This window comes from Macaca mulatta, chromosome 2 (assembly GCF_049350105.2).
Source record: "Macaca mulatta isolate MMU2019108-1 chromosome 2, T2T-MMU8v2.0, whole genome shotgun sequence".
Classification (NCBI taxonomy): Eukaryota; Metazoa; Chordata; class Mammalia; order Primates; family Cercopithecidae; genus Macaca; species Macaca mulatta.
The window spans coordinates 163,361,442-163,383,089 of record NC_133407.1 but is presented as its reverse complement, the minus strand read 5'-3'; the positions used below and the strand labels follow the sequence as shown (position 1 = coordinate 163,383,089).

Here is a 21,648-nt window from a genome sequence, read left to right as displayed (position 1 = left end):
GGTTGGACCTATTTACATCTGTAAAAGATGAAGCAGTAGACCTTCTTTCTAGAAAGTTGGAAAGGCTATGTAAGATTATATATTTACATACCTATCCATTTATTTTACGAAGACTAACTCTTAGAAGACTACTCAAGCAGTTGCTCAAGTCAAGTTGGTAATTGATTAGGAAGTAGGCATAAGCATTCAGGCCAAAAAAAGTTGGTCCTATCAATTCGAGTATTTTACTATGAATACATCATTTTCTATGAAAATATCTTATGTATCTTAACTAAGTCACTTATTTACAAAACATTTTACATTTGTCACTTAGGCACAGCCTAAGTCATCTTTACCTTTCATAATTGTACACTCTGCAGTTTGCTGTGGCTCACATGGAGAAGTAAGCAAAGACTTTATACCTCTATTCTTTATACCTCTATTTTGTGATATAATCACCCATGTATTACTCTTCTAGCCAGTAGGAACATATTAGATTACTTCTATAGACACAGAAAATTTCTGAATCAAAAGGAAAACAAAATCTTACTACATTATAACAGGGTAAAGGTAAAGGGATTCATTCTATAGCAGCGTTTCACATCTGCAGTTCATGAAACTCTCATGTTTCATGAATTAATATACAAATAAACACATAAATCCTAAATTATGCTAGTTTCTTCTAAAATAAAAAATATATATATGAAAAAAACCCTAATACATGTATATGTTATTATACAACAATCTGCTTTTAAGAAATGGTGTGCCATGAATGCCAGAAATCAGAAAAGGTATCACCTGATGTTCTAATGCCTATCTGACCTGTATATTTGACATTTCTTACTGCATGTTTAACATTTAACAAGTGATGTTATTAGTTATTTAATGATTACCAGTAAGCATTTACTTTATATCAACTTATATTGTACTTAAATTGTACTTAAAATTCAATTTGTATTGCATATTAAACTAGTTAATAAAAATTTGGTAATTTCTAATAGCAATTAATTTGTGAAACTATTTTCCTGCTATACATTAAGGATATAATATATTAATAAGTTTTTTCTATTTTATTACTACTTTATTTTTGAAAATGCTTCCATAGTTAAAGTAGTTCTGGAAACTGTTTTATTAGGTATAAGGACAATGACAACTTTTCCCCATTTTTATTTGGCTTGTTGTGATGTTTTTCTAGTTTTATTAGTTTTTCTTTAAAAAGTAGAGAAAGATGGTCCAGTACGTGACATGGGCAAGAGTCATATTTTTTCCCTACCCATTTAATGCAAGATATACAGAAGCTTTCCTAGCTTATATCTCTTTTAGAATTTTTTGTTAAAAATTCTTACTCTGTCTTATGATGACCAGACTGATCAAGACTATGGCCTACCATTAAGTGTAAAAGTAATGTGCTTATAAGGGATGAGTGCACAAAGTATTAAGAGGGCCATGGATATCAGATATACAGTTATTTACCTAGTTCTGCTAAAGAATATTTTTAAATGTTCTGCATGGTATGTCAGGTTATATGTTGCTCTGGCATTATTTCTTGAATACATTTTTATATCCTTGCTGGATTAAGGCACTATAACAATCATTGCTAGATTATATAAGGTTAATAGCAATCCTATAGAACAAAGGAAAAGAATGAAAAAGTTTTAATATCCCACTTAACCGTTATATGCCTTACTTCACCAGTTAGTTTGTCAGAAAGGTTTACGTCCTATGTAACCATCTGTGAGCTTCTCTGAACTAATCTAGACATACAGGCAATAAAAAAAGGGAGGGTTATTCCTGTTTATGGCATATAATACATATATATATGGCACATATAGTATATATGGTATATAGTGTTCTACGTAAACCCAAGGGCAACTCTGGCAATTATAGCTTTGATTATTTCTCACTTTCTCCATCTCAACTGCCAAAAGGTATACTACTTATGGCTTATTGTAGAACTGCTCTTCAAAAGGTACCATTCTGCTTTCTGATTCAGGCAAAACTTGAGTGAAAACTGCAAACCATCAGCCAAATGTGGAACTATCATTCATAATAAATTATGTTAAAAGAATCCAAACATGGGACTGGACTCATTCCTGCTGAATGGGTAGATGAAACACAAGATGTTTTATATCATCCCAGACTCTTTCATGAACACTTAAGATGAAGATAAGGTTTCTAGTGAACAGTGAACTTCAAGCTCTGTTTTCTTATCTAACCGCCTTTGCTCAGTTTTTTAAGTATTTCACACCAGTGTGCACTCCTATTCAACCAAGAAGAACTTTCTGCATTCTGCGTGCAGCAACACTAGCTTCATCTTCTGAGTCAGATTCACTCTGGGATGTGGAGCTGTGAGAGGCAGAACTGCAAGGGGAAGAGCATTCTGGGGAACACAAGTAGTGCATCAGTGGGAGGCGATACTTCCCACAGAAGTCCACAAATTTAATTTGTCTGACACAGCAGTCAAAGTAGACTCCTAAAGAGAAGAAGGAATACAAAGTAATCATTACAAAGCAAGGAACCAATTTCTTTTTCAGCCCTTTCTCCAGTGTTCTGGAGAAACCTCACATACCATTTTCTGTTATGAATCTTAAGCAGAAACAGTACTTGCTCGTATAGCTGTCTACAAGCCTCCTGGAAGGTCTTAAAGGTAGAATCTGGGTGTAAAGAGGTAAACAGGAAATTTATCTTAAAGGGAGCAGGTACAGAAAGGACACTGTGTACCTAGCTTCTTTTCTCTGGGAGACTTGGGGCAATGGCTGATGGAGATTTTAGGATACCTGAGGTGCCTTTTCTCTATTACCCAAGCCACCCCCTTGGTACTACCCTACAGTCACAGACTAAAACAAAACAACATAAAAACTCCTTTAATAATTATCTTAAAGAATTAGTATACAAAAAATTTTCAGAAAGGGGATGACTTTTGGTACTCCTATTCTTATGTACTGGGAAGGCAAAATTGAAAGAAATAAAATGTCATTTTAGATTTCCAAAGACTGTAAATCTTCAGGCCTCAGATCTGTTTCACTGATGATCTCACTTGATTCTCATACAATTACACACCTTCAGGTAAACTGAAAGTAATATCTGGCCCTTTTGATTCCTAGGTTAGTGCTCCTCGACTGTGGCCCTTTAGTTAAGTAAAAACAGAGCTAGAGCCGAGAGGAAAGCAGATGTTGCCGTGCCTCTGGATTCTAGTTGGTCCTTAAAATGACACTGCAAATCTCTAACAGACAAAGACTGTCACAATGGTTGCAGTATAACCAGAACATCTAGAATTTTGGTCCAATCACCTCTCTGGAGAGGAATCTCAAGCTCTATACTCTGCCTAAGTTTCTTCTGGCATCAAATACTGTGTGTTTATCACATAAGGGACTAAAATTAAAAGATGTGGTCCAAGCAAAGGAAAAACAATGAATTCTACTTCTATTTTTTTTTCCTGATATCTCAACTAACCATGTAGTTTTTTTGATCTTGTAGTAAATATAAAAAAGGGGAAATTTGTGGTATATTACTTGGAATGATTTAGGAAAGTAGATACATTCAGTAAGTTGGTCAATCAAAAACTGATAATAAATCCCCCAAAAGTAGATACATTCAATAAGTTGGTCAATCAAAAACCGATAATAAATCCCCCAAAATGAGTTAGCTTCTCGAAAACAGATGAAAGAAAAAGCATTATGGGAGATACGATGAACTAAAGCAGTATAATACTATCTTGTGATTTATAAGATTTCAGATTATACAAAGAGAAAAATATCTCTGAGAATATAAAAGTACTTTTAAGTTAGTTTAATAACTAACAAATTTGAGGGGGAAAATGTCTAACAGATTATCTCAAATTTTAAACAGATAATTTTTTTTTTTAAAGAGACAGGGTTTCACTCTGTCACCCAGGCTAGAGTGCAGTGACATGATCACAGCTCATGGGAGCCTTGAACTCCTGGACCCAAGCCATCCTCTTACCTTAGCCTCCTGAGTAGCTGGGACCACAGGTACATGCCACTATGCCCAACTAATGTTTTTATTTTTTGTAGAGACGTGGTCTCGTTATGCTGCCTAGGCTGGTCTCAAACTCCTGGGCTTAGGAGATCCTCCTGCCTCAGCCTCCCAAAGTGATGGAATTACAGACAGGCATGAGCCACCACACTCGGTCTTAAGCTGGTAATTTTTAAAGCATTTTTGTTCCTAAGATAAATGGCACACCAGTATACTAAAGAAGTCATTAAGGAAATATTTAAGAGAGAAAAGAGAATTCCAGTAGAGGTCCATTTCCAGAAAAGCATGAATTCAAAGAAGAGATTTAGACTTTCAGGCCTGAGGGTCTGGTGTGAATGCTGCCCTATGTGTTTTCCTCTGTCACTGTGAAAGCTAATTCAGGAATGGAGAATCACAGAGAAAAGCGTAAGCACTTTGAACTTGGCACAGTGCTGCAATCTCTACTTCTAAGAGTGGGTGGCCAAAAATGACCCAGAGCATTATCTTTTTTAAACTCAAAGTGTCTTTTTTATCTTTTAACAATCTTTGAATAATTTGATAATTTTCTCCCTTTTAATGTTGTAATAGCTTCAAGACAAGATCGGACTGCCAGAGAAAGTCTCACATGGTTTTGAACATCATTACACAGCATTTCCTCAGTACCTACTGGATTTTTTAAAAGTAGTCTTTTATGAAGGAGCCAAAGTAAAAAATGACCTACTATCAGTCAGTAATTCTCACCCACACACCCTGGCACTTCAGGCTCTTCACAACCTGGACTCAACGTAGCTTTCCACTCTCATTACTCCCCTAACCTTACATTTGGGGCAAATTACTACTCATCCAACAGTCTGCCCCATACTCTTCCGTCTCCACTTTGTATTCTCCATCTGAAAAATTTCCTATCCTCAATCTTACCCTATCAAAATCTAATTCATACCTCAATAATTAGCTCATTGTTTCCAGATCTAATTAAATGTACTCTCCCCCTCCTTTGATTTCCAGAAGCATTTTGAATTCCTTGGGATACTTACCTGACTCTGCCTTATATCATTTGCATAATTCTCTCCAAATGCTCTAAACTCAAGACATTTTGAACCATGGACTTAAAGTAACATAAAGTTTTGTGTACAATCTGTAACTGGCACACATTCAGCCCATTCTCATACATCTTGAATCATACCCTATTAAATCTGATACAGGGAATGGTGGGTCTAAGAAAATATCCTTCAAATAAATATAAAAGGTGTCCAAACATTTTAGGAACAGTTTTTAAACAATTAGAACTGTTTATACTTCCTTGAGTTTCCTCTCATTTTACCATCTTGATTTATTATCTTGTGACAAGACAGGATTAGACTTCCCGGGTATGTTCCTTATGTATGAATCCTAAAATATTATGAAAAATAATTCTTAAAAAAAACCCAGAGTGAAATGTCTTTTTCATAAATGAGTGAAAAAATAAAGGGAACAGAAATAGAGACAGCTTTTGTCTGACTTCTAGACTTAATTAATTTTAAAAAGAGCTAAATGAGTGGGAAACATGAATACTGAATTAACTTACCTCCACATTTTGGGTTTGGGCAATTGCTGGCTGAACCCAAGTATCTAAGAAGATTCCCAGGAAGATCATAGGGAGTGTAGGAAATATTTCGGATCTTAATGGTCCGTGCAGCTAATTCCAGGAGAGTTGGAGGATCATAGGTTAAATCTCTAACAAAACGAACAACCAATGGATTTCCTCGTAAACTCAACTCTTCCAAATGAATAAGGTTGAGGATCTCCCGCGGCAGATATGTCAGCAAGTTATTGTGAAGACTTAGGGAACGAAGTGAATGCAACCTAGAATAAATGCAGTATAAAAACCAATGGCAGTAAGCAACATAACTATCAAAAATATTGAATATATGTGTATATACAGAACTTGAGTCAACTGAAGTAAAACAAAAAGGTGCTGAAACTAGATCAAAGTGCAGATTTGTAAATGTCATGGACTTTTGTCCTTAGAATCTTGGCGAATTTAGAATACTTAGAGAGTGTTCTGATGTGCTAACTGCTATAAAAGCTAGATTTGAAGATTAGGGGTGGGCAGTGGGCATGCTTTTTCATTTAGATAACTAAAAAAGGAAAGATTTCAAATGCAACAGAAATTAAGATCCTTCACATTATAAAGCCTAATTAGGATATAAATGTTTCATATCAAATATAAAATCACTAAAAGTCCCATAAAACCTAGGGAAATAAATGCTAACGCTCAATTCTTTGATTACAGAATAGATTGAATAATATTTTGAGGAATAAACCAGAGCATTTAAAAGCGAAATTTTAAAAACCCAGCTCGCAGCAAACCTCAGAACTATAATTAACATGTATCACTTACTTTGAGAATATCTAATTCTTCTCTACATATAAAACATGTGAGTGAATACAAGACAATAATTACTAAGCACAGATGTCTGTGTATATACAAATGCCTGGAACTACTCACTGTGAAAGCTGAGGAGGTACACTTTGGATTTTGTTGTCACATAATACCAAGTAATTCAGAGAAGGCAGATTTCCTAATTCTGGTGGGATTTCTTTAATGAAATTTCCTCCAAGATATAAGCACTCTAAACTGCAAAAATAAATGAACAAAACCAAAAAAGTAAATAAAGTTGAAAAAGATACCCCATTGTGTCTACTACAATAAACACGTTTCATCTATTTATTCAGCAAATGTTTTACTTAAGATTTGCTATGTTCTATCCAGTCTCTAGAGAAACAATGCAATTTTCAGGGAGCTTATACTATAGCTAAGCAGACAAGACAGACCAATGTTAGATAACTTTACAATGAAACACAAAACAAGGCCAAAAATAGGCATTACAATACCAAAATAAGAGGGACAAACCATAAATGGCATTAGGAGTTGAATGAAAAGGAAGATAAAAGTTTTTAAAAGGCCACAGTAGTTCTGAATGGAATAGGCTTCCCCAAAGGGCTGTGACTTCAGCTGGGCTATGGACTTAGCCCATTTAGATGAGAAGAGAGAGTACACTTCAGGTTGGAGCAGAGGGCTTGTTAGGCACAATGAATATACCTTTTAATAGAAGAGAATTCATCTTGAGGAATCAAAGATTAAGGTTGTAGAGAGACCAGATTACAAGAACCCTGAATTCTATGCTAGTATGCTTGGATTTGATTGATGCCCTGACAGGCAATGGGAAAACCACTACCTTGTTTTTGAACAGACTTTAAAACTATGAAGTCTCTACATTTCTTCTTTGCTCTTATTATAGCAATTACATACTTCAGAGGCTGTGTAAATTGCCCACAACTATAAAATCAAAGTTCCAGGTAATTATACTGTTTTCCAACAATAGGTTAACATTTTAGACATGGCATATATTGCACCAAAATAGAAAAAAAGAGAGTACTCTTTGATGATTACTGTCGAAAGGCTTCCTTCAAAAGATTTTTGCAGGGGGTAGCACAATCAGTTCTATATATATATATGTGTGTGTGTGTGTATATATATATATATACACACACACACACACATATACATACACATATATAGTATACAAACACATACAGATTTCTTCTCCCAATACTGTATTACTTTTATCTTCCTGTTAAATCTGCTAACTCAGTAGAACCACTGTTTTTTCAAAACACCTTTAAATGTGGGAGAAAACAGCCTACTAAAGTATTACCTAAACTTCCACAGTAAGAATTCCCTATGATATTTTTAAAGCTATGGAGTCCTGATCCCATCCAGATGCACTAAATCAGAGTCTCCCTCCCTTGAATTGCCTGTGAAGTGGGAGATTTTAGAATATAAGGTGTAATTTTAACAGATAAAGCCAAGTTACCTTGTGCAGTCATGGCTATTTACAAATCCATAACTGGCATTTAAGAGCACTCCTTAACCTACAACTTTGCCAACACCTAGTATTATCACCAGCATTTATTTATTTATTTACTATTTGATGGTATAAAAAATGGTACCATTCTGTGTTTTTAATCTGCAAATCTGTAGGTCCCTAACTATTAGTGAAGTTTAGCATCTTTTTATAGTTTTAGACATTTGTATATCTTTAGAGAATTACCTATTCATATCATTTACCTATTTTTCTCACGAATTATACAGCTTTATCTCACTGATTTGTTGGGAGCTCTGCTGTTGTTAAATACACATATTCTGCATAACTTTGTTCCTTTGTGGCCTCGAGCATGGTCTATTTTCATTCATGTATTATATGTACAAAAAGAACATGTAGCTATTATGATTGAGCTCTTAACTGAGTAAATTTTTTTCTCTTATTATTTTGCCTTCTAGCTCTGGTGGTTAGTCTCCTACTATAAACATGATTTTCCTTCTTCCCTTAGAGTCCTGTCAATCTTTGCTTTCTTTCCCATTAATATACAGAAATTATACTACAGATACATTCAAGCTCATTACTGCTAAAAACTTCCTGAAGTGAGCCTTAATTCATATGAAGCATTTCTATTTGTTCTTTTTTTTTTTTCTTTTTTTTGAGACAGACTCTCACTCTGTCGCCCAGGCTGGAGTGCACTGGCATGATCTCAGCTCACTGCAACCTCTGTCTCCCAAGTTAGGTCAAGCAATTCTCCTGCCTCAGCCTCTCGAGGAGCTGGGATTACAGGTCCCTGCCACCACACCTGACTAATTTTCACCACGCCTGACTAATTTTTGTATTTTTAGTAGAGACGGCGTTTCACCATGTTAGCCAGGCTGGTCTCAAATTCCTGACGTCAGGTGATCTGCTCACCTCAGCCTCCCAAAGTGCTGGGATTACGGGCGTGAGTCACCGTGCCCGGCCTCTATATGTTCTTTTAAATACATTTTGCCCTGAAATCTATGTCCTCTGATTATCAACACTGCTTACCAGTTTTATTTTTATTGGTATTTATTTCATTCAATTATTTCATTTAATCCCAGCTCCACAACTTGCCAGTATAAAAATTTGGACCAGTTACTTAATCTTGCAGCATATTATTCTTTTAAAAATGGAATAATATTATCTATTATATAAAATGCCCAGTTAACAAATATGAACTAACACCCACAATGTGCCACAATGTGCCAGGCACCATTCTAGGGAATAGAATGCAAATAAGTTCAAGTTCTTGACCTGAATAAGTTTACATTTTAGTGAGAAGACAGACAATAAATTGATAACATGTCTATTATGCCAGATAGTTTTCAGAGTCACAAAGAAAAAGGGGGAACAATCAGAGAGTGATAGAAGTGACACTCTAGAGAGGGTGGTCAGAAAAAGTTTCTCTTAGGAGATGACATCTGAACGAGATCTAAATGAAATGACTGAGTACAAACCCCAATGGAAAAGTGATTGGTGTGTTGTGAAATAGCAACACAGCCAGTTTGAGTAGACGAGTAGATTAGAGTGACTGAGGTGGGAGGGTCATCAAAGAGATCAGGGAGGTAGCCTAGGAAGGCCACATCACTGAATGCCCTTTGGGCCTCTGTAAGAGCATTTTGAAAAAACAGTTCTGAACAAAGCCTAGTCATTTAACTTGACTTTTTAGAAGGATCACTTTGGCTTTTGAGTGGCAAACAACTGGAGAAGTGGTTAGGGGAGCACTGTGGGCAGGAGTAGGAAGAGGAAAAGCAGATTGGAGCCTAATCCAGTACTTCAGACGAGAAATGACAGATTTGCCTGGTAACTTTTTATTTCTTTCTTTATCTCTTTAAGCTGAATTCCAGGAAAATAACTCAGTAAAATCATTCAGCTTATGGATTCATTCTTCAGCTGACTTCTGTTCACCTTTTAGTCTAGTTAGTTAGTTAATAATTATATTTTTTCATTTCTAGAAACTCCAATTGCGGTTTTCCTAATTGTCAGTTTTAAAACTCCCTATTCTTGCTTCATTGATGAAGTTCCTTCCTTTACCTCTCTGAAATTAGTAAATGTACTTAAAAATTCGTTGCAGATTGCCTTATTACAGATATTTCCTATCCCTTTCCTTATAACTTATTGGTGTAATTTTATTTTAAGTGTAAATCTTTATAAATGGAGCATAACTGATGATTGATGTTCAGACTTGTGTTTTCTATTATCATGGTATCTCCACATACTTTTTCCCTTTAGTTTTGCTTCTTATTGTGCTCCTCAAGGTTCTTTTTGTTCTTTTCCCTCTACTTCTACTGTTTTGAACTGTATATGCTATTTCTATTTTGCTAGGAGTTACCTCCTTCAATTTTCTTTGTACTCTCTCTCACTCTCAAACACATAACCATGCTCTCTTCTGTCCTTCTCTTCGTATGATCTTCTAGAATTAGTTCTACTCTGATTTTCTACTAATTTATTTTATTTCCAATTAGTAATTGATTCAGATTTATCAATATGTTTTACCAATTTGTTCATCTTTTTTTTTTTGAGGCTTATTTCTTTTAAGGTTTTTCTTGGAGTGTATCCTTTAGAAGTTCTTTCAGCAAGAACTCATGATTGTTAATCTTTGAGTCCTTTGTCTCTGGCATTTTAATTTTTCCCCCTCACTCTTGAGCAATAGTTTAGCTGGGCATAAAATTCTAGGTCGGCAGTTACTTTTCCTCAGCACTACGAAGATGCTGCTCCATTATCTTATTACAGCCAATATTACTATTGTTCCTTTGCAGGTAATCTTTTTTTTTCTTTCTTCAATAGGAGTAAGGATTTTTTTCTTATTCATCTTTAATGTTCTAAAGTTTTACTATGACACGTTAAGATATCAGTTTAGAGAGCTCCCTTTCTTTGTGGGAAATTTCAGCCACTATCACTTCACACATTGTCTTTCTAGAATTGCTCTTAGCAGTTTATTTTTTATTTATTTTTTATTTTTTGAGATAGAGTCTTGCTCTGTCACCTAGGCTGGAGTGCAGTGGCACGATCTCGACTCACTGCAATCTCTGCCTCCCGGGTTCAAGCAATTCTCCTGCCTCAGCCTCCCGAGTAGTTGGGATTACAGGCGCCCGCCAACAGGCCTGGCTAATTTTTGTATTTTTAGTAGAGACGGGGTTTCACCATGTTGGCCAAGCTGGTCTCAAACTCCTGACCTCATGATCTGCCTGCCTCGGCCTCCCAAAGTGCTGGGATTACAGGCATGGGCCACCACACCCGGCTGCTCTTAGCAGTTTTAACTTCAGGATCTATCCTCTATGTCTTAATATTTCTTTCATACTTTTTATTTCTTTCTTTATCTCTTTAAGCTGAATTCCAGGAAAATAACTCAGTAAAATCATTCAGCTTATGGATTCATTCTTCAGCTGACTTCTGTTCACCTTTTAGTCTAGTTAGTTAGTTAATAATTATATTTTTTCATTTCTAGAAACTCCAATTGCGGTTTTCCTAATTGTCAGTTTTAAAACTCCCTATTCTTGCTTCATTGATGAAGTTCCTTCCTTTACCTCTCTGAAATTAGTAAATGTACTTAAAAATTCGTTGCAGATTGCCTTATTACAGATATTTTCTCAAGTATAATTTTTCTGTCTTTCATAATCTCAGTCTTCCTTGATGTGTGGTTATTCAAAATGCCAACTTGAATCAAACATTTTGTCTTTTTAAAAAATATATTAGGCCAGGTACGGTGGCTTACACCTAATCCCAGCACTTTGGGAGGCTGAGGCAGGCGGATTACTTGAGGTCAGGAGTTCGAGACCAGCTTGGCTAACTGGTAAAATACCATCTCTACTTAAAAAACAAAAAACAAATTAGCCAGGCGAGGTGGCAGGCACCTGTAATCCCAGCTACTCAGGAGGCTGAGGCAGGAGAATCACTTGAACCTGGGAGGCAGAGGTTGCAGTGAGCTGAGGTCGCACCACTGCACTCCAGCCTGGGTGACAAAGTGAGACTGTGTCTCAAACAAACAAACAAATATATGTATTAATGACACTTTAAAAAAACATATTTCTGATCGTGTAAAAGCTTTTCAAAATTCCATTTCCCTCTTTAGACTTAAAATGTTTAGAAAAAGTAAGCTGATAACTTTGATTTTATGTTATTTTCTTTCTCTTCCAAGATTATCTTGCAGCAAAAGTCACCTGGTTACAAGATTGAATTCTCCTACTGCAAGTGCTTAAGCATTGGTGAAAGAAGCTCCTAGGCAGGGTTTTAAAAATTCTACCAAGTATGGCATAATTTACCGCCCAGTTACTCAGAAATCCCTATTTTTCAATGATGATAGTTACTTGAATAGAATAGAACGGAACAGAAAGGAACAGAATATTTGGAGTTCAAATAACAAACTACTAGGTTCCTGGAAAAGGAACTATTTCAATGAGAAGACTGAGGGAAAAAAACTAAGCAAACTTCGAAGTCCTTTTTACAAAGGATTTGATAGCTAAATAATAACTTGCAATATAGTTTAGAGAGGGAGGTAAAAAAGTGAAAAAAAGGAAGAGTGAGTCTGAGGGCAAGTGTAAATGTTATCCTTTCTATTTGCTTAGGTCAGTGTTATGGATTGAATGCCTGTGCCCTCCCAGAATTCATGTTGAAACCCTAACTCCTTAATGTTAGGGTATTAAAAAGTAGGGTCTCTGGGTGGTAACTAAAGGATTAGATAAGGTCAACAGGGTGGAGCCCTCATTAATGGGATTAGTGTCCTTCGAAGAGTCCCAAGGGAACTTGCTTCCTCTCTCCATCATGTTGATGTAGCAGGGAGGCACTGCTGGGGCTGCACATTCCATGGAGTTGGGGGGCGCCCTGCCCCTTCTGTGTAGGGACCAGAGCTCCCCAGGTGCAACTGTGGTGGCGCAACCTGCAGCTGCAGACCCAGGCCTCCTGCTCTACAGAGCAGGGAGAAGCCCCACCCTCCTGGGTGGGGCTACAGCCACCTAAACTGCAGCTGTGGATCCGAGCCTCCCTGTGCTCTTGGGGGAGGGCTAGGAGCAGGCAGAATCTGCCTTCCTGCAAGCGGCTGCAGCTGTCCTCCCAGGTGCAGAAGCTGGGTATCTCTGCAGCCTGCACCCTTGGGGGCCCCAGGAAGGATTCCCCCCCTCATCCCTGCAGGCTAAAGGGTGTCTTCTCCGGCTGCCTGGCCTCTCTCCAGCCCCTGCTCCAAGATGGGAGCGGGAGCTGGGGCTGAGCCAGGGGTCCCATGAATGGCAGCAGGAGGCAGATTGATTCCTGGGCAGAAGAGGTGGGTCCCCAGTAAGGCCCCACCTTTGGGTCAGGGAGGGCCTGAAGGCTGGTGGCCAAGCTGCCAGTTGGGCAGACAGGAGTATGGACTCCTGGTGCCTCTTCCCACCCACCCATGGTTACCCATGGACTAATCAGCATGTACTTCCTCCCCTCTGAGGTCCACAAAAGCCCTGGGCTCAGCCAGAACAGGGCAGAAGAGGAAGAGGACAGAGAAAAGATGGGATGGGGTGACCAACTGCAGAGAGAAGTATCCTCTCAGCTACGACCTGTCGGGAGAGAGGAACTGCCCTCTCTGCTGAGAGCTTCAGAGACCTCCAAGAGCTTCAGAGACCTGCAGAGACATTTAAATGACTTGCCTGAGGAGAGGGGCCACCCTCTCCCGCGCCTCTTCTCTACTGAGAGCTGAACACTTGAAGGGACGACCTGCCTACAGAGAGGAGCTACTCACTCCTCTGAGCTGTTCTAACACTAAATAATACTCTTCTTCTTCACCCTTCACTTGTCTGCGTATCTCATTCTTTCTGGATGCAGGACAAGAACTTGGGCAAAAGTGCCATGGCCACAGAGGTTTCCGGCCAGAAAAATCAACACCCCAGAGATCCCATAACAATGTGAGGCCACAGTCAGAAGATTGCAGTCTATGAACCAGGAAGAAAGCCCTCACCAGACATCAAATCTGCCACCACCTTGATCTTGGAACTCCCAGCCTCCAGAACTGTGATACATAAATTTGTATTGTTTATAAGTCACTAGTTTATGTTTTCTTATAGTAGCCTGAACTTATTAAGACAGTCAGGAACCAAGAAAAACTAGTCTCTGGTGGTCATTTGCTACTCAATGTCTTCTTTCAATGCTTTGGAAGTGGACGGGGAAGGTAGACGGAAAGGATGCCAAACATTAGTAGTTACCTTGACTTTGGCAGAAAAGGATTTGATGTTCTAAAATGTAACTAAGGCCATGATTTTGCAATTACGTAAATTCTCTTTTGCAACTGATGAATAACACTAATCAAATTACATAACCATCATATTAAATTTACAGTTTCAGGCTTATTTTTTACTTTCTAACTCAAATAATTTCCAAATTGCTAGGGACTTGACACCTTTTGATGATTTGTGGGAATCAAATTTCTGTAACATACTCTACTGTTTCCAAATACACTTTTCTGTAAGAAGGAAACTGTTGTTGAATTTGTAGCAAAACTGTAGGGTTTAAGTTCTTATGGTTATCAACATTGCAACTCTGTTAATTAGGGTTGGAACAATTCTATTCTTTCAGTACTTGAGGAATACAGAAAACAAGAAAAGTACTCACTGAATTTATGGAACGAATTATTCCTTTCCTGTTTAGCATTAATATATTGACCTTAAAATTGTCTCTTGAAAAATAAGTCACGTTTCCAATCCTTAGGGATACTGCAGTGGATGCCTTTTCTCTATCAAGTACAATGACCCACTGAAAAAACAGGCTAGCACAGGTAAAATTAGAAAATGCTTTCTGCTTCTCCAATCAAATAAAAATGACACCGAACATCATAAAAATATACATTAAGCTGGGCACAATGGTTCACGTCTCTAATCCCAGTACTTTTGGAAGTTGAGGCAGGCGGATCTCTTGAGGTCAGGAGTTCGAGACCAGCCTGGCCAACATGGTGAAACCCCGTTTCTACTAAAAACAAAACAGAACAAAATTAGCCGGGTATAGTGGCAGATGCCTGTAATCCCAGCTACTTGGGAGGCTGAGGCAGGAGAATCACTTGAACCTGGGAGGCAGAGGCTGCAGTGGGTGAGATCGCGCCACTGCACTCCAGCTTGGTGGACAGGGTGAGACTCTGACTCTAAAAAAAAAAAAAAAAGAAACAACAACAACAACAAAAAACAACCAAATAACAACAACAAAAAAACCCAAAAAACAAACAAACAAAAAAATACATTAATCCTATCTTACATGGTTGGTTAAAGGGAGATGGAATTAAAGTAAGATAGGAATGTACAAAGAGGTAGAAAACAGAAAGGAAAAGAAGCAGAAAGATAAGAACATCTGTAGATAAAGAATGTTTTCTTGAAGTAGCATCTTTGTATTAAATGATTTTCAAATACTAACACCACAGGATTTTAAGGTACCTATATGTTCAAAAGCAGACACACAAATAGATACTTTAAGTTCTAGGGTACATGTGCACAACATGCAGGTTTGTTACATATGTATACATGTGCCATGTTGGTGTGCTGCACCCATTAACTCATCATTTACATTAGGTATATCTCCTAATGCTATCCCTCCCCCCTCCCAGATGCATCATCTCTTGACACTTGCCCCAAATTAAGGCAATAAAAAACGTCAGAGGGATGATGTTGAGAGCCAGTGAAAAACTCAGTATGTGACCCTAAATGTGGAAAAGTGTTTTCATTTAAACTTTACTGCATTCTATCATCTGGCTGAGTCATCTCTTTCCTAAGATATCAACCTATTGTACACTAACTTCAAAACATTCCAGAGCATTAACTTTTAGCTTTCGTTTTGTCACACCCTCCTATTTCAATCTTTCAAAACCACATCAAACAGATGGTGAGAGGCATCATGAACAGAAAAAGGAAAGCATTACTTAAGAAGAAAAGATTGTAGAAGAGTACTAATGAGACTCAGTTGTGCTCAAACCTACTCTCCAAATATCTAGCATACTGGATTTGCCAAACAATCCTGAAGTTTTGTTTACTTAAATAAAGTCTATTGGCCATTGAGTGATAAGCTATTAAGCTCTTCCTCAATTAATGTCTAAGCTGAGAAGAATAAAAGGTATGATTCAGAAAAATAAGTCAGAATATGAATTATACCTACTTTTTCAGCATTATATAACAAAAACAAATTTGCCTATATACTATAGCCAAACAATTATATTTATTTGCTGAAGATTAAACACATTTTGATGGAAAGTATCTACATCCACAACTGCACGGTTCACACTGATAGCCTAATTTACTCCAGGAGAATGAAGTTAATCATAAAAGTAAGTAAGATTTTCAACATCTACTTATTTGTTATACTTTGAAAGTGATCCTTCAGAAAATGTTAAAAAAAAAAAAAAAGATTTTGCTACTAGGGGAAAGAATCGATAGGGTATAGAAAACATAGATACCCTGCTAAATCTGGAGAGGTCAATGACACCAATTAAGCCATGAGTATTCATTTGTTAATTCTTTCCTTAAATGATGAAGAGTGGAAGGAGTGGGGGAGTTTTCATGCATTATATAGTCTGTACTATTTTAATAATTGCTCTTACAGAGGACACGTATCTTCTTAATGTGCCAAAACACTAGATCTGGTTTAAAAAGCAGCATGGCATACAGTATACAATATAAATCAGAGTAACCAATGAAGTCTAGAGAATCCACAGATTTTCTAAGAGAAGATGGTATTCTTGGACAGGTAGTTTAAGAGACTAAACCTCCACCTCTACATTTTTGAAGCTTTAATGCATCATATTAGTAGTGAAGAGTTAGCAGTGTTCGAGGGCTGAACCACATAACTCTTACTTGTCACTATCTGGCCTCAAGCAAAGTCACTGATAATAAATCTCAGTCTCCTCATCTGTAAATAGAAGGCTAAAAATCGGCTCATTGCCAAGGCTTTTTCGAGCTCAGAGTATATTTCTACACAACCCTTTTAACTTACACTCAATCAGAGTTTATATTTGGAGCATAGCCTAAACCTTTACCGATTCTTAGCAGTAAAGAGAAATAAAGCATGTAACTGAAAAATGAAAACAGTGACGTTAAAGATATCACACATTACTGGAGTCAAAGACACAATGAACAATAAACACAGATAGCACAGTTGTTAGCCCAGAAAATTGAGTCAGAAAATCAGTCAACTACGTGAACGACTTTGACAAATCCTCCTGATCACAAATCCAACAGTACAGAAGTCCAAAGATTCAAGTTCTAGGGTGGGTGCAGTGGCTCACACCTGTAATCCCAACACTTTGAGATGCAGATGGGTGGATCACTTGAAGTCAGAAGTTTGAGAACAGCCTGGCCAACATGGTGAAACTGTCTCTACTAAAAATACAAAATTAGCTGGCGTGATGGCATGCTCCTGTAGTCGCAGATACTTGGGAGGCGGAGGCAAGAGAATCACTTGAACCCAGGAAGCAGAGATTACAGTGAGCCCAGATCATGCCACTGCACTCCAGCCTGGGCAACAGACTGAAACTCCGCCTCAAAAAAAAAAACAAAAAACAAAACAAAACAAAACAAAACTCACGACCCTCCAACCCCTCGACAAAGATTCGGGTTCTAGTACTCTGCCACTGTGCAGAATTCAAGGGTCTGGAGTCATAGACCACAGAGGTCAAATACAGTTCCAACCCTTAGTAGCCTTGTAATCTTGTGACTTAATTTCTCTGAGCCTCAGTTTCTGCCTCTGAAAAATGGGAGCACATTATCTCATGGGATCATTGTGAGAATTAAAAAGCATATTTAGCACCTATGACAGGATCTACTGCATTGTAAGTATTAAATAAATGGGATTTTTGCCTACTTTTCTCTCCATAAGATGGAAATAATACTTTCCCTAGGTTCCTGTTAGTATATTAAGAAAATTCCAAAGCTGGAATTATGTAACATTAAAATTAGAAGGAACCAAGGGCTGTCAATTTTACCTCTAAATCTTTTCTCCATATCTTCCATTTCTTATCATTTACCCTAGTATCACCCTGGTATAAGCTACCATCATCTCTCGTCCTACTACAATGACCTCCTTCAAACCAGCCCTCAAAATCTCCATCTCTTCACCCTCTCCTCACTCCATTCCTGCACAGCAACAAGACACATGCTTAAAACTCTCTCACGTGCACTCAGAATAAAATCCAAACTTTATGGTAGCCTTCAAGACCTGACATGGGCTGACTTGCCCGAATTTATTTTTGCCACTTTCCCTCTTACTCACTTCCCAGTACAATGTCCTTCTTTCAGAATTTTAGTAGTTACCCTCCTTGCCTCTGGGCTTTCCCATGTGCCTCTGTCATTTTGTCTCAAGGCATTCTGTAGGTCTTCATAGAACTCATAACCACTGTAATTAAATAATGAGGTTCACAGTTAGTTGTTGAACGTCTGTCTCCTGGATCATGTTCACCACTGTATCCCCAATACTTGGGACAGTGCCTGACACAGGGCAGGTATTCAGTAAATATCTACTGAAGAGTAAACAAAGAGCCATCTTAACCAAATGCTTCATTTTGTAGATTAGAAAGCTACAGTTAGGATACAAGTGACTTGCCTAAGGCTGAGGCACCAAGAGTTCTTTTTTCCCAGGCCAATATTCTTTTGCTACACTTAACTCTGAGGTCCCTTCTACCTTTAACATTCTATTATCTCTGAAAATACAATAAAGTGTGAAAATATCTTACAGATGGAAGATACCTCTTTTTCATTTTGTACAATACATTTTGCTCTATTTCCCACTCCCCCACCGGGCACTTTTATTATCCTGTTTCTCTGCTTCCTCCTAAAGTTAAATTTAACATACTTAATACATAATCTAGCAGGCGAAGCAGATAATTCCTGTAAACAAGGAATTATATCCAATAAGGTAAATGCAACGGCAGGATGAATGAAGCACAGAGAAAGTACAGTATAGGCTGTACTTTTTTGTGCAGGGAGTAGTAAAGAAAAAAATTGTTGTGCAGGGAGTAGTAAAAAAGGAATTACAGAGATGATAACTTGAGATAGCTTTTGAAGGATGATAGGCGTTTGCCAGGTGAAGGAAACATTCCAAGCAAGGGAAACAGCACGTGTACAGAGGCACTGCATCCATTCAACACATACTGAGTGCCTACCAGCAACTCCAAGCTGCTTTCTCTACGGGGAAAATGGATAGGTCACTGAACTCCACAAATGGTAGTTGGTACTGCCACAGAGAAGACGAAGCTGCAAATGTAGTGGAAAGCAAGGGTCAGGTCAGAGCACCTTGTATGCCATGCTCAAAGGCATGTACTTTGATCTATAGAGATGGAAAACCACGGAAGACTTTTGAGCAAAGAAGTGACAAACTCTGATTTACATCTGTTTTGAGTTCCCACTCAGTTCGGATTACGCCCCAGATTCAATAAGGAAGACAGAAAAAATGCCTCGAGAATCCGCACAGGCCAAACACAACATACCAAACGGCCACACAAACGATCATACTAGATATTTACAACAACTTGCTGAGATGGTTGGGCAGAACTCACTACCGCACAGTTAAAGACAAAGCTTGGAAATGGTTACGTGACAAATGTGAGGCGTCCAGGCCCGGCGCCCCAGGGTTCCCGGACACCGCCCGAGGCCTCCCCACCCTCCGGCACACACCCGCTCACCTCTGCAAGTTCTCGATCTCAGCCGGGATGCTCTGCAGCTGGTTGCCGCCCAGGCTCAGGGTCTGCAGCGCACGCAGCTCTAAGAGCGAGGCAGGCACCTCCTGGAAACAGTTGCCGCTGAGGTTGAGTACCTGGAGGCTGCGGCAGAGCGGCGACTGAGCAAGGCCCTTGGGCAGCGCACTGGGCCCGCCGAGCCGGTTGTTCTTGGCCAGCAGCGTGCGCAGGCCGCGCAGCGCGAGCAGCTCCGGGCCGAGAGCGGTCAACGCGTTGCCGCTCACGTCCAGCAGCTGGAGGTGCGGAAAGCCGCTGCCCAGCGCCCGCGGCAGCGACACTAGACGATTGTGAGGCAGCAGCAGCCGCAGCAGTGCCTCCCGCGCGCCGCGCCGCTCCTCGCCCCGCGCCTCCAGCTCAGACTCCAGCGTCTCAGTGGACACGCTGAGGCGGGACCAGTTCAGTTCGGCCTCCCCGGCCGTGACCACCGCCGCTCCGGCCTCCTCCATCCTAGCCACCGCACGGCGCTTGGCGCTGGATTCCCCAGAGCGCCGCGCGGCGTCCACAGGCCGGGAGCTCCGCGGCGCCCCGGAACCTGAACCAAGAGCTGAGTCGGAAGTGGCGCGGGCGGGCGCTAACCCTGCGCGCCTTGGCCGAGTCACGCGACGCGAGGCCCTGGGTTGCGCGCGCCGCTCCGGGGCGGGCTCTGCCTCACGAGGCGCGGGGCGCGGAGTGGAAAGAGCGTAGCGTGGGCTGCGCGGAGCTGAGGCCGAGACCCAGAGGCTGCCAAATTGTCATCAGAGCCGGGCCGGGTTTCGGCGGCTGCGCTTTATAGTCGCTGGAGCCTGGTGACCTATTCCAGGGCTCCAAGACTGCCTCGGCAACAGCCCAAGGATGTTCGGTTATCTGGCCTTGAGGGTTCGCGCGTCACGTGCCCCTTCCCCGCCCCCCGCTTGTTTTTCAGTTGAAAAGTGGGGCCGGTGTCTGCAGGACTCTGTGAGCACACAGGAATTTAGTGATGATTTATCTCCATGACAGAAAACCCCAGGAATTTAAAGTCCGAGGATTAACAAAACCGACTTCGAAGTGTGAAAGCAGCTGGACTAGACATCAGAACCCCCGATCCTTACTGGGGGTTCCGCTGTTAAATAGCCTAGGGCAGGGATTTGATTTCAGTTGCCCCATGCATAAAATATGGGTAATACCCGCACTACTTGCCCCACAGAATTATTTTTTTCTTTTTTAAAGCATAAATGTATATCAAGTAAGGACGTTTTGCCCGTTTTAATTATAGAAGCACATACGTGGTTTTTGGTCTAAGTTGTGTCTAGGAGTGAATTTGGAAGTCTTGGAGGCAGTTCCATGACTTGAGATAGCTCAAATTAATGAGTTAGTTTAAAAACTCAGAAAGCATTGAGTTTGTACTGCAGGTCAAAACTACAGTTTGGGAAAATCCTGATCTGGTACTAATTTAGTAATTCTAATTAACATATTTTTCATCCTTGTCCCAAACTCAATCTTTTCTGAAATTACTTTTTATGATTTTGAAAAGTCATGAATAGAAATGAGAAAAAATGCTTAGCTTTTTTTTTTTTTTTTAACAAAGCTTATACATAAGAAAGTTAAGTGGTTGTGTATAATCAACGACATTAAATTGCTTTCCTCCTTTGAAAAAGAGGAAAGTCGTTTTTTTCTTGCCAGTCATTTATCTGTATGAGAAACTATGCCTTTACTCTGCAGTCAAACTTTAATTTCTGATTGAGTTGTAGTTATAGAAGGATGTACTTTGTATGTTTAACCTGATGGTGGAATGTTTTGTAAAACTGATGAGTCATATGTTTTGAAAGAGGCCTTTTAAGAACAGACTTTAGTTTGGGTCAAGCCAGCATTCTAACAGTAGTCCTAATATCTGAAAATTACAAATATTTAAAATAATAGGGTTTTTTTGCTTTAAAATATTTATCTGAGATTTTAAAAAGTGATAGGAATGTAATGTAAAATGGGAAAAAGAAAGGATTCAAACATAATTCAGAAATAAGAGTTGGCCAGGTGCCATGGCTCATGCCTGTAATCTCCCGCGCTTTGGCCCAGATCAGCAGATCGCTGAGGTCGGAGTTCCAGACCAGCCTGGCCAACATGGGGAAACCCCGTCTCTACAAAAAATACAAAAATTAGCCGGGCCTAGTGGCGCTCCCCTGTGTT

The 21,648-nt window shown here is 39.3% G+C and overlaps 1 protein-coding gene across 1 annotated transcript; it reads right to left on the bottom strand.

Annotated features, from left to right (window-relative positions):
- Positions 1-1,183: 1,183 nt before the first annotated feature.
- LRRC58 (leucine rich repeat containing 58) lies at positions 1,184-20,066 on the bottom strand. The gene is made up of 4 exons (XM_015129964.3): positions 19,456-20,066; positions 6,443-6,571; positions 5,519-5,796; positions 1,184-2,452 (listed from the first exon to the last, which is right to left on the bottom strand). The coding sequence occupies exons 1-4, from the start codon at positions 19,953-19,955 to the stop codon at positions 2,244-2,246; spliced, it is 1,116 nt and encodes a 371-aa protein (XP_014985450.1). The 5' UTR covers positions 19,956-20,066; the 3' UTR covers positions 1,184-2,243.
- Between the last annotated feature and the right edge of the window lie 1,582 nt (positions 20,067-21,648).

Coding starts and splice junctions, on each gene's coding strand:
- LRRC58 (XM_015129964.3), bottom strand. CDS start 19,955: ATGGAGGAGGCCGGAGCGGCGGTGGTCACGGCCGGGGAGGCCGAACTG. Junction 6,572..19,455: donor GAGATCGAGAACTTGCAGAG/GTGAGCGGGTGT, acceptor TTATTTTTGCAG/TTTAGAGTGCTTATATCTTG. Junction 5,797..6,442: donor GTACCTCCTCAGCTTTCACA/GTGAGTAGTTCC, acceptor CATTTATTCTAG/GTTGCATTCACTTCGTTCCC.